The 13,622-nt window shown below is 40.8% G+C and overlaps 1 protein-coding gene across 6 annotated transcripts in view; it reads left to right on the forward strand.

Moving 5' to 3' along the window:
• Positions 1-13,622, forward strand: part of LOC129764591 (protein kinase C, brain isozyme) — a 323,054-nt gene that overhangs the window by 189,868 nt on the left and 119,564 nt on the right. For 5 of the 6 annotated variants that reach the window (XM_055763813.1, XM_055763811.1, XM_055763814.1 and 2 more), the window contains 2 exons: positions 6,324-6,406; positions 7,302-7,413. In XM_055763813.1, coding sequence (XP_055619788.1) covers positions 6,324-6,406; positions 7,302-7,413 — 195 coding nt within the window. The remainder of the gene's footprint in view (positions 1-6,323; positions 6,407-7,301; positions 7,414-13,622) is intronic. The other variant, XM_055763816.1, reaches the window with a different exon arrangement.

A 13,622-nucleotide genomic window follows, 5' to 3' on the forward strand; every position in this document is an offset into this window, starting at 1 on the left:
TTCAAATTCGACCGGATTCAGGAATAAGGGTTTATTTTACCGAAAAACACTTGAAGGGACTTATCTCAATCTGCGATTCGTTTCATAAACGCGACGAAAATACATATTTGTAGCGAATTGTAAAGGGCAAATCATTTACAAGGATGTTGAGTTAAAAAAAATCTTGGCAAGTGAATGGAACTCCGAAGCAGGTTTTCGCTTGAAGAAAGTTATGGCTGGGTCTGGTAGGACTGGAAGAAAATCTGTATCATGAGCTTTTACCAAGCAACTAGTTTCGATGAATTCCAACAAGTACTGCTAGCAGCTGAACGTATGAAAATCAACGATCCAGAACGCTTCTAGGGCACTTCTAAAACTCCACCCGCCTTACACACCAGACATTGCATCTTCATATTATTAACTGTTAAGATTCTTGTAAGAACTTCAACATACTGTATAGCATAAGTTCTGAGAGGATGGAATTCTCAAGTTGCATGAAGGATGCTGAAATATTCAGGAAAAAACGGTGCATCTATGATCGAAAAGATGTATGCCTACAAAAATATGCTTTGGGTTTTTTCCTTAGATTCGGCATGAATTTTTATGGACAATATTCAGCATGATTTAACAATTAAGGGTTGTAGGTCAACGGAATCATCGATCACGATGATATTGCAGATGTTTTGTTTTACTAGGTTCATTATAGCCATCAGGCGCTACCGAACCTGTAAAAGCGAAAGTTATTGATGTTTAGACGAGAAAATTCTGTTTTCAAACAAAGTGGTTGATTTCATTGTCTGATTTTTTGAAAACTCAAACAGCCAGCCAGCTTTAATAAAAATACTCTAGAATAAGCTCACAAAGGGTATTTTAAAATGGATATGAAGATAACGTGGATGGAATTCGGAAGAAAATAATGAGCTCCCGGACAATGTTGAAAAACATCGAAGATTTCAAGACAAATCGTTACCATTGGTAAGGCTATAATTTTTATCATTAAACATATGGAATAGAAAATAGAAACAAACTTGAAATGAAATTTAAGCGAAAAAATAGAATTTCTTGATTTTTTGCTCAAAACCGGAGGAATGTCCACGTGGACAACAGGGGGAGGGGTATAAGAAATGTCCACGCTTCACGGAGGGGGAGGGGGGTGTCTAAAATCATGCTTTTTCTGTCCACGTGGTATGTGGACAACTCCTTGTTTGAGAGCAATAGCTGTGCCCCTTTTCGTATGGTCTACTGTGGTGTCCCGAGTAACGGACGTGATATTTGGTGATTAAGTTCTTGTTATGTTCCTCAAATGTATTACCAAATATAATAAGATCATCAAGGTAAACTAAACATTGTGTTCCATTGAGACCTGACATTGCAGTCGTCATGAGTCTTGAAAAAGTAGATGGGCTTGTTTTCAATCCCATCGGCAATCTGGTCATTTGGTATTGTCCAGTTGCTGTAGAAAATGCCGTCACAGGTCTATCTTCTGTTCTTAATTGACATTGATAGTATCCTTGTGACAAATCTAAGTGCGTAAAGTATTTAGCTCCTGCTAAGGAGTCGATCACTTCTTCAATATTTGGAAGTGGAAACTTGTCATTCTCGAGAATATTGTTGAGTTTTCGATAATCAACAACCAGTCTCCATTTTTTAGAGTCATCATCCGATTTTTTGGGTACAAGTAAAATCGGGCAGTTCCATTCAGAACGAGTTTTTTCAATAATCCCGTCTGATAACATTTTCCCAATTTGTTTATCAATCTCCTTCTTTTGAGATTGCGGCAACCTGTATTGTTTTGAATATATTGGCTTCGCATCTTTTTTTAGATTTATTGTTGGCGTAAATATATCTGTTTTTGTTAGCTTATCATCCTTTAAACAAAAGATGTCCGCGTACTTCATACAAATTTTTCTTATCATCTGCTTCTCCTTAGTTTGCAGATGTGTCATATTAAGTTCCTTGAGCAATTCGCTTGCCCTATTTGTGTCATACTTAGGAAAATTTATATTTTCGATTTGATTATAATTCTTCAAAGGTTTGACCTCAATGTCTAATGATTTGATACATGTTGGTTTGTCCGCTATATTCACTAACCTTACTGGTATCTTACCATGTTTAGGTGTAGCTAGTGAGTTAGCTATAAAAACTGAAGTTGTGATCTGTTTAATTAAAACCAAACAGTCTTCTTTATATTTAGTCATTACATATGTGATTATTTCTGAACGAGGAGGTATAGTTACAAAAGCACGATTATTAGATATGAAGGGAATTACTATTGTTGTGGGATTGTTTCTCAATTCTAAAGTTAAAGAGTTGAAATTGATGATTGCGTCATTTTGTCGTAGAAAATCTGTACCGAGTAAAGCTGGAACGCTTTCTGGTAGTTTCTCTATAACATGTAACGTAATAGGAAATTTAAATTTCTTGTGTCCTAAATTCACATCAATTGTTCCAATGGAACAAGATGTACCATTTATGCCATTAACTTTCAATGAATTATCCTTACAAATTGGTATATTATCTGGCACAAGTCTTTTTGATATTATTGAACAACTTGCTCCAGTATCAATAATAAAATTAATTGGATCATCTAGTAAGTTCAACGGTATTCGTAGTAATCCATTACATGAGTTAGTCACGAAAAAGTTCGCCAACCACATTGACTTCTTCTTCTTCATTCCGCTGTTGCCTAGTATTGTTCTGTTCTGCTACATTCACGTGAGTATTATTTTGTCTGTTGCGGTTGTTAGTGTTACTATTATTGTTATTGTTGTTGTAATTGTTGCCTCTGTTCCCATTGTTATTATAATTCTGAAAATTTCCTCTGCGGAAATTTCCACGTCCCCTGAAAAATCCGCGGCCTCGCCTGAATCCAGACGCGCGACCTCTCCAATTATTGTAGTTTCCTCTCCAATTATTGTTATGTTCTCCTCTAGTGTATTGCTGAAAATTGCACCATAAAGCCATTTCATTTCTTGGTTTCGATTTACCTGGGTTGCACTCTAAGGCGTCAGAGATAGCTTTGTTTAGGTTAGTGGGGTTTCTAGCCCTCAGCAGAAATTGCGTAGTCGGATCGTTAAGTCCTTCCACAAAAGCTCTGACTGCTATCGGTTGAACAATATTCGTAGCAGCCGCTTCTGATACAAATGTGCCTTGCGACACATGTGCCGAAGCTAATTTCGTTGCCAAATTCTCTATCTCTGTCCCGAAATCCGTAATAGTTTTATTCTGTTGCTTTTTTGAAAGCATTTCACTTTCCACGGCTCTTGGTGTAATTTTTACTGCAAATTTATTTTTTAATGTTAAAAAAGCTTCATCTACCGTTTTTGTATTGTCTATGGTACCGTGAGCAGCACCAGATAAAGTAATTTTCATGAATTTTATTATATCTGCCTCTGGTACTTCGGAGGAATAGTCTTTTAAGAGTTGAACACTCTCTATGTAGCTTGCTAAAGTGTTTGCCGATCCATCGAAAGGTTTAACTACTTTAAGGGCTAGCACTAAATCAAGTTTATTCGCCATCTTATTATTATCTTCAAATAAAACGGAAATATTTACATCTATCTGGTTGTCAATGTCTTTATCTAATTTTAATAACTGAAAACTCTCTTTTATAATATGACCCAAAAATCTTATTTTCTCTATAAATAATTTGTCTTTGCTTAGATCTTTGTTCTTATAAATCAATTTATTAATATCTTCACGTATTTTAATTAGTCGATTTCTCTTTAAAATTTTAGTCTCTTTTTTGTGTTTGTTGAATTTCTTCAAGTTGCTGTGCAATCTGACAACTTCTTCATACAGTATAAAAAATTGTTCCATTCCACTCACCAACCTCTCTACGTATCAAAAATTTATGTTCCATAATTTTTCAATTCCAGCCTCCGATGCCAGTCCGATGTGAAAAACTTTCATAGCTGCATCCTCTCCTTCCAGTTGAAGTATCTTTTGGAATTCCTTGAAGTGACGAGTCTGTTGACTATTGTTGAATTACCCTCGTTTAATCGTACTATTTCTATCTCCAATCAATCGCTCACTGTATGCACAATTTCTAAACGGAAATCACAATTTCTGTATCCTTGCTTTGTCCATAACTGCATAATCACAATTTCTGTATCCATGCTTTGTCCATAACTTCACTTAGTCCATAAATCTTTTGATTTACTATTGGCTCTAAATTCATATCATCGTTTAGTCCACAATTTTCCGCGTTTTTCCGGCACCCACTACTTTCATATTTGCGCTGATAGTTGGCGAGCGGCTCGTTCAGCTACTCTTTCCGTGTGTTGCCGATTCATTTTAATCACTGCTCTTAGCACAATATATCCGGCGAAGAATAGAGCCAACACACATAGCGCCACCGTTTGTGCTGTTTGGTGGGCCTCGCTACTACTCGACGAGGTTGCCGCTACAACCTCATCGGCACTAAAAAAACCCATTTTTCTATCACTTTAACTTATCACAAAATTGGCAGGATCGCCATGTGGTGTCCCGAGTAACGGACGTGATATTTTGTATTTAAAAGACTCGACTGCACCTCTCCGCAGTTGGAGTTATTCTCCCTTATATTGTTTCGCTTCCCTCTTCGTACGGCTAACTCGTGTGGTGGCTACGTGACCCTTTACGCTTACTCAGCACACACGCGTTCATCGCCTGGGTGGCGTGATCGCGTTATTGCTGATCATTATGTTTGCATAAATATGATGCTTATTGCTTCTTTCGGAAGGGCCGTATCCACCACACTACATTGAAGAAAACGACGTAGCCAGGCAAGGAGAGCTGCTCGTTCTCTACTTCTTGCAGACACACGATGTCAAGGCTCTGACTGTTGGACGAAGTTTCGTAAAGCGTTCAGTTTCGTGGGGTTCGTGATGGTAGCGATGTTGATGGACGAAATGTTATACGATGTGGGAGCCATTTAGATTAGCATCACTTCAAAACTCTCTCCGTCGGTATCTTCCCGGCGAGGTTTTTTACCAGCGGGTCGTCCTCGGTTCGATTTGCTGCTGTTGGATGTGGTAGAGTCATCTGTTTCATTACCATTGCTACTCTTGCTCTGCGATCGTAACGCTGGTTTTTTGAAAAAATCGTCCACAGCTACGACAGCTTGCGGTGGCGCTAGCAATTTGGTTCGTTGAGATTGGGCTACAGGCTGGCTGTTTGCATTCGGTTTTGGACATGAGGTGCTTTCGGGCTGCCCACTTGTGTGCGTTTTTGAACCCGAGGGTTCACTCTGGTTCGTAACACTCGGCAGTTCCGGAAACACTTGTGATGATGTCAGTGGTGGAGCGGTAGATTTCTTCGTTTGTGTCGGTCTCTCACCAGCTGATTTCTTGTGTTGTTGATTGGAGGTTGACCTATTAGTATGTCCAGATTGCTTCGCCACGTTCGCGTAGCTTTTCTGGTAAATAAGCTTTTTGTTCTGGACACATGATATGCCAGTGTGTGCTTGCTCTTTGCAGTGGCGGCAGGAATGAAGCTGTCCCTTATACACGACAAACGCTTGCTCTCCGTCGATTGTTACCCACGAATCTATATTTCGCTTTACCAGCATACGAGCGGACCAAATGCCGAGCGGTATACCTTGGGCTTCATTGTTTTCGCCCCACGATACTTCTTTGATCGAGATTACTTCACCGAACGCAGTGAGAAAATCGACGACCTTCCTTTCGGATACATCTTCCGGGAGATCGTAAACACGTACTCCTACACTACCATCTTCCAGCGTAATTCGAAGAGTGTGTTTCTTTCCCTCACACTCCACTTCGTGCTTTCCGTCATGTTCATCGACGACTTTTTGTGCGATCGCCAATTCACTGACTTTTACGAACGCACATGCATCACCTCTGTGGCACTGAAGTCGTTTGATGTCTTCCATCTTCAATCCGAGAACTGAAGAACAAAATCCAACAAGCTTTTCGACCGACGGCTTAACGGCAAATTGAGAATAGTCTATTTTAAACGTGTTTTCTCGCCTCATCGCGGAACACTGATCACGCGACGCGGCACAGTATAGTATTAGAAAAATCAACGGTTAATGCTTCACTTGTGATAGGCGCAATGGGAATATACGTCTGCACGTCTCAAAAGCTGAGCGGTATTGATGATCGTCCTTGACGTTCTTGACATAAAAAAGGCAACAGTCAAACTAAATGACAGATCGCGTCCAAATTGATATTAAGACCAGTTTGAAAGATGATCAACGCGAAGATATAAAATAACAAATTCTCAGTATGTATATATTAGATAGAATGTAGGATTAAATCATAATATGAATGTTACCTTGAGTGTCGATTATCATCTTTGAATTACACTTAATAATTATGTCCTTACCTTCTCTTTTACAGTTTGCTCCTTCGTCGTCCACAAGCGATGCCACGAGTACGTCACCTTCAAGTGTCCGGGTGCGGATAAGGGCGCGGATTCAGATGTAAGTGTGCACAGTTTCTTGTTCGCGTTTGTCACTCTCATCTTTCAATAGAAGGAATCTTCCGCGCAAGCTTAGAGTTAGAACTGAATGATTTTCCACTTTCAAGGTGCTCCAAAGTGTATCGATATTCTCGATGCAAACAACCAACCTCGAGAATTAGGGCAAAATATCGCAGCTTACTCAAAGAATTGTTCGTTTTTTTTTTTGGTTCTGTTACTGTTCCATTCTGCGTTTACAGTTTTTGCGATTCAAAACAAGTTGAATTTAATATTCTCGCAGCGCTTTGATAGAATCTTGTACAAATAAGATATAACCAGTTGCATGCTTGATTACTGTTTAGTAGAGGAAGAGAAACAAATCAAAAACATACGTTTTGTTGTATTATTTTCAAGCATTCAAGAATCGGCTGCAGTTTTGAATAGTTTTCTGGTTGGACAAGCGTCGATTTCCTTATTTTGAACGGCTTTGAATGGTGTGTACGTTTTGGACCAGTTTGTTTCTTTGCTCCGAAGAAAAGTCGGATTTTCAAGATCTCTAGAATAGACTAGTGGAAGCAGTTCTCTATACATATCTATATATACAAAATATCGTGTGTTACTTTCATCGGATTGGAAACCGAAACCAAACAAAACACGATCTGATTCATCCGTTGTAGAATAGTGAGCATCAATCATTCGAAAACAGAACACATCGCCGCCACGAACAGATTTCGGTTAGTCTTTTTTCTTGTACCGCCGGAAGAGTCTTTAGTTTTCCGTTTTGCGAGAATTTTAATTTCAACTAAACGATGTAGGGACTCCTTCTGTTGGAGGAATTTCGTTGACTGCGGAAATAGACAGATTAATTTACAACTTTTGTTACATATGTCGTGTGACACGGCGGTTCACCTCTCAAGGATACGCGTACCAAGCATGAGTTTAAAGAGTGGACTTATTCGAGTCCCACCTTTTGCGACCATTGCGGTTCGCTGTTGTACGGTTTGATCCATCAAGGGCTAAAGTGTTCAGGTAATGATGTGTTGATGGCTAGTTTTGCGATTATCGTTTCCTTTCTGTTTTCGTTTCTGTTGTGTTATGTTTTTTTTGTTTTGTTTCCGGTTTTATTATGTCATCTTAATTGTTAAAACTCAAATCATCCAAACAACTAAAACGAACCATTAATTGATAATAACAATATCTAATCTAAGCATCCATTTACTACTGAAATTTCATTCTAGTAGCTTGATTCAGAATTTTCAAATAACATATTTCGGTGTTTTTTCATATCAATTTTTTATCTCTTTCGATTGTGTAATCTTGATGTTTTCTTCGCTCTCATACTCTCTTAGTGCTATGAAAATATTTCACTATCGGTTGCTTTGTAGCTCAAATTTTGCATACAATATTCTCAACGAAAACAAACCATTTGAAACATTATTAACACTACCGCGCTCACATACGTATATTCACACACACACACACACACACACACACACACACACACACTTAACCATTCACGTTCGTCGTACAATCTACTTGAGAACGATATGAAAGGTTGAATTCACTATACGCTCAATAAGTCGAGTAGCGCGTGAAATTATGCCCATAACATTTTTTGACGCACCATCAATATTCCACCGAATTAATAACGCAAAAGAACCGCTCGCACTCGCTTCTCTCCTTATAAATCGGAACGCCAGATGATTTTCATTGGGCATATTTGATTGTAGAATAAAGGGTGTGTCACATCAAATTGCATCACGGAAAAAACGCTGTAGAAATTCGCCCAGTAGACCGATCCTTTTGAAAATTTTAGACAGTAAAATAAAAACTATTAAACAACTTTTGGCATTTTCTTTTTATTCATACTTCGAGCCCAAGCCCGTATGCTCGCACCTTCCTCTTTACCCCGTCCATAAGGTTCTGTACAACGTCAGGTTGTAGTTTTTTTTGAACAGAAATCCATTTTCTCTTGAAATCCGCCTCCGATTTGACAACTTTTGGGTTCTTCCGGAGGGCCTGCTTCATAATCGCCCAATATTTCTCTATTGGGCGAAGCTCCGGCGCGTTGGACGGGTTCATTTCCTTTGGCACGAAGGTGACCCCGTGGGCTTCGTACCATTCCAACACGTCCTTTGAATCCGGCCAGAAGATGGTCGGGCCCTCGTGCTGCTTCAATAGTGGTAGTAAGCGCTTCTGTAGGCACTCCTTAAGGTAAACCTGCCCGTTTACCGTGCCGGTCATCACGAAGGGGGCGCTCCGCTTTCCGCAAGAGCAGATCGCTTGCCACACCATGTACTTTTTGGCAAACTTGGATATTTTCTGCTTGCGAATCTCCTCCGGAACGCTGAATTTGTCCTCTGCGGAGAAGAACAACAGGGCCGGCAGCTGATGAAAGTTCGCTTTGACGTAGGTTTCGTCGTCCATTACCAGGCAATGCGGCTTCGTCAGCATTTCGGTGTACAGCTTCCGGGCTCGCGTCTTCCCCACCATGTTTTGCCTTTCGTCGCGGTTAGGAGCCTTCTGAACCTTGTATGTACGCAGGCCCTCCCGCTGCTTGGTCCGCTGGACGAATGAACTTGACAAATTCAGCTTATTGGCGACATCCCGGACCGAACTTCTCGGATCATGTCTAAACTGCTTAACTACGCGCTTGTGATCTTTTTCACTGACGGAGCATCCATTTTTGCCTTTCTTCACCTTCCGGTCTATGGTTAGGTTCTCGAAGTATCGTTTAAGTACTCTGCTGACCGTGGATTGGACGATTCCCAGCATCTTACCGATGTCCCGATGTGACAACTCCGGATTCTCGAAATGAGTGCACAAGATTAATTCACGACGCTCTTTTTCGTTCGACGACATTTTTCCAAATTTACGTAAAATTGACAGTGAAGCATGGCCAACGTGATCTATACACTCTTATCTGATTATAAAACCAAAGCTGATAATATAATTCCTAAAAATTAAATTTCTACAGCGTTTTTTCCGTAATGCAATTTGATGTGACACACCCTTTATGGTGAGAACTTGGAACTCACTCAGCGAACATTCGCTGTGCGGTAAACAATCTGTTTATCGCTGTTTAGAGTGGAGGTGCGAAATATCATACACATTTTTTTTTTCTTGGAAGATTATCTGTGCCGATGGAGTGTGGAGTATTGTTGCCCTCACGTTTGGCACACGTTTAGTGTCGCCATTTAGCAGTTACACTTCTCATCGGTCCGATGAAATTAAGTGTCTCTCAAATGTCATTTGAGGCCAAAGAATGTCATCAATTTCAACAAATTAAACGGATAATAGGCTTAATATGGGCTAAATTAAGTTAACGTTAATGATGTGTGAATCGGTTGCAGCTTTGTGGATTTGAATACTATGCCTTGTCACGTGATTGATTAATTTCCCATCTAAAGGGAAGTAACGGGAAAAGAATTGCGGAAATATTGTTAAATATTGAATTGCTCATACACTTTCTGAACACTAATGAAAGACGCGGAGGAGGACTGCTACATCGCAGAGTGAATACCGACGACGTATTACCATCTATAGGGTGGAACGACCAAAAACTGCTAAGACAAAATAACATTTAGAGTGTTTAGAGTGTTTATTTTTGATGAAAAAAATCATGTCTTTTTTCTTTTTGAAGTTCATACATTACATTATTGAAAAAATTGGTTAGTTCTTCTGCGGTGAAAAAACGAATGCTCGGACCTTCATTTTCACATGCTGCATCAGATTTTGTACAGTCGATTTGCCGACCTTCTCAGCTGCTACACGACAGTTCGCCTTGAACTGCTACTCGCTCCCGACGACTTTTTTTTGTCTTCCGCAAGTTCCGCTTCACAATGGCCCAGTATTGTCGATCGGGCGAAGCTCTGGGGTGTTGGGCGGGTTCTTATCCTTAGGCACGATTTGGACGTTGTTGGTCGCACACCACACCGGAGCCTTTTTGCCGTAGTGGCATGAGGCCAAATCCGGCCAAAACAGCACGGAACCCGTGTGCTGCTGCAGGAACGGGAGGAGTCGTTTTAGGAGGCACTCTTTGACGTAAACTTCCTTCTCCACACGAGCATATCGCCTACCAAACCAGATATTTCTTTGCGCATTTCGACGTCGTCGTGTAGAATTCTTGTCCCGGAAGCTGGTTTCGGAAGTCGATATTGACGTATGTCTCGTCATCCATAACAATACAGTCGTATTTGGTCAACATCGTCGTGTACAACTTCCGTGCTCTCGTTTTGGCCGATTTGTTTTGCTTTCCGTCGCGGTTTAGGGTCTTTACCTTTTTGTACGTTAACAGCCCAGCTCTTTTCTTGGTGCGTTGCACCGTGGTGTGGGACACTCCGACTTTATCTGCCACACCCCGGATCGATACGTTTGGATTCCTCCTGTATGTCCTCTTCACCGCTATGGTTGCCTGTACGACCGTCGGGTGCGGTTTCCTCCACTTCCAGGATTCCGAGTTGTGGTCAACCTCTCCCCAAACACTCGAATCACTTTAGACACCGTCGTTTGAGGCAAATTGAGCTTTTTCGCTAACTGATCATGCGACAAAAGCGGAAATTCTTCGTGCACGTGCTGAGTTTTTAAACGCCGTTCCTCTTGCAAGGAGGCCATTTTGACAACTGAAGAGCGTGCGCCGAAAACAAAGTAGGCACATAATTCTACACACCTGTGCCAACGAAAATAGGAATTTCCATTTTTTTTCTTCTTCAAATAATCGATTATGGGATTAATACTACGTTGAAGTTAAGCACTTTTTGGTCGTTCCAACCTTTAGGACGAGTATCAACTAAAAGCTTCACGTGAAGTTGGCCAGGAAAAGATAGTGCACCATATAGACGTACTTCATCCTTTCCAATTGGAATTTTTGAAGTTGTCTGACATCGTGGGTGAAATTGTCACGTACTTCGATACTTTCGACTTCATCAGAACCTTTTTCACCATAATATTTTCAATATTAACCTTTTGCGGTCGTATTAAGTTTGGGCATAGGTGTTGCACTGGTCGGAATTATTTTTCCTTGTAAAAGCAATGATACATGCATCAATACATAATTTTATTTTTATTTGCCGTGGAATATGAGACAACTTTTCCATTGATGCAATAAGTGTGCAATTAATGCCAACAATGTGTATCCTAAAAGATCAGCATTTTTCACTTTTAACAAAGATTTTTTTACATGAGATTCTTCAGATAAAATAGGACATGACAAACAACATTTATGCAAACAACAATTATGATATTTATGAACAATCTTTTCCATCACTCCAAAGTGTTACAATGGTTAAATTCTGCTCATATCGTTTAGAGAAAGCATAAACTGATACTTGGTTGAGTAAAATATTAGATTAGCATGGTTTATTGCTGTGGCGGCTGAGAGCAGACAAACGACCACAAATAGTTAAGAGTCACTATTAGTCACTATTTTACGAGGGAGTATTGTCGTAGTATTATTCCTAAATTGGATTTTTTCAAATCAGATGCTTTTTCTCTGTCCGAAACTTGACATTCTTCACAAATTGATCTCTCTTTCCACGATACTAATATTATACTATTGGATCTTGATGAATTAAAGGGTGTGTCACATCAAATTGCATCACGGCAAAAACGCTGTAGAAATTTAATTTTTAGGAATTATATCTTCAGCTTATAATCAGATAATCAGATAAGAGTGTATAGATCACGTTGGCCATGCTTCACTGTCAATTTTTCGTAAATTTGGAAAAATGTCGTCGAACGAAAAAGAGCGTCGTGAATTAATCCTGTGCACTCATTTCGAGAATCCGGAGTTGTCACATCGGGACATCGGTAAGATGCTGGGGATCGTCCAATCCACGGTCAGCAGAGTACTAAAGCGATACTTCGAGAACCTAACCATCGACCGGAAGGTGAAGAACGGCAAAATGGATGCTCCGTCAGTGAAAAAGATCACAAGCGCGTAGTTAAGCAGTTTAGACGTGATCCGAGAAGTTCGGTCCGGGATGTCACCAATAAGCTGAATTTGTCAAGTTCATTCGTCCAGGGGACCTAGCAGCGGGAGGGCCTGCGTACATACAAGGTTCAGAAGGCTCCTAACCGCGACGAAAGGCAAAACATGGTGGGGAAGACGCGAGCCCGGAAGCTGTACACCGAAATGCTGACGAAGCCGCATTGCCTGGTAATGGACGACGAAACCTACGTCAAAGCGGACTTTCGTCAGCTGCCGGGCCTGTTGTTCTTCTCCGCAGAGGACAAATTCAGCGTTCCGGAGGAGATTCGCAAGCAGAAACTATCCAAGTTTGCCAAAAAGTACATGGTGTGGCAAGCGATCTACTCTTGCGGAAAGCGGAGCGACCCCTTCGTGATGACCGGCACGGTGAACGGGCAGGTTTACCTTAAGGAGTGCCTACAGAAGCGCTTACTACCACTATTGAAGCAGCACGAGGGCCCGACCATCTTCTGGCCGGATCTCGCTTCGTGCCACTATTCAAAGGACGTGTTGGAGTGGTACGAAGCCAACGGGGTCACCTTCGTGCCAAAGGAAATGAACCCGTCCAACGCGCCGGAGCTTCGCCCAATAGAGAAATATTGGGCGATTATGAAGTAGGCCCTCCGGAAGAACCCAAAAGTTGTCAAATCGGAGGCGGAATTCAAGAGAAAATGGATTTCTGTTCAAAAAAAACTACAACCTGACGTTGTACAGAACCTTATGGACGGGGTAAAGAGGAAGGTGCGAGCATACGGGCTTGGGCTCGAAGTATGAATAAAAAGAAAATGCCAAAAGTTGTTTAATAGATTTTATTTTACTGTCTAAAATTTTCAAAAGGATCGGTCTACTGGGCGAATTTCTACAGCGTTTTTTCCGTGATGCAATTTGATGTGACACACCCTTTATTATCGTTATTGTTTTGTTTTGTTTCATCCGACGCTACATGATCTTAATGAATAATATCTTATTCTAATTTATTCTGAGCCTTGTGCGAAACTGAGCTGAGTTTTCGTTAAATTCATAAAAATGAAACACGGCTTCGACACTACGCACGATTGCTCGTACTGGTTCATTACCAATGTAGTCCTGTCTCCATCGTGGCAGTCGAAAGAATTCGGAGGTCCTGAGTGCGTAACCAAGAATATTTATGTCCACAAGAGGAAGAAGGTTCGGAGCGTCAAGCTTGGCGTTCAATAGCTTGGCAGCAAAGACGGCTTCCGCATTCTTTCTCTTTCGATCCAACGTCTCCAACCTCAACAGTTGATATCTG

Source organism: Toxorhynchites rutilus, chromosome 2 (genome assembly GCF_029784135.1).
Source record: "Toxorhynchites rutilus septentrionalis strain SRP chromosome 2, ASM2978413v1, whole genome shotgun sequence".
NCBI classification, from domain to species: domain Eukaryota; kingdom Metazoa; phylum Arthropoda; class Insecta; order Diptera; family Culicidae; genus Toxorhynchites; species Toxorhynchites rutilus.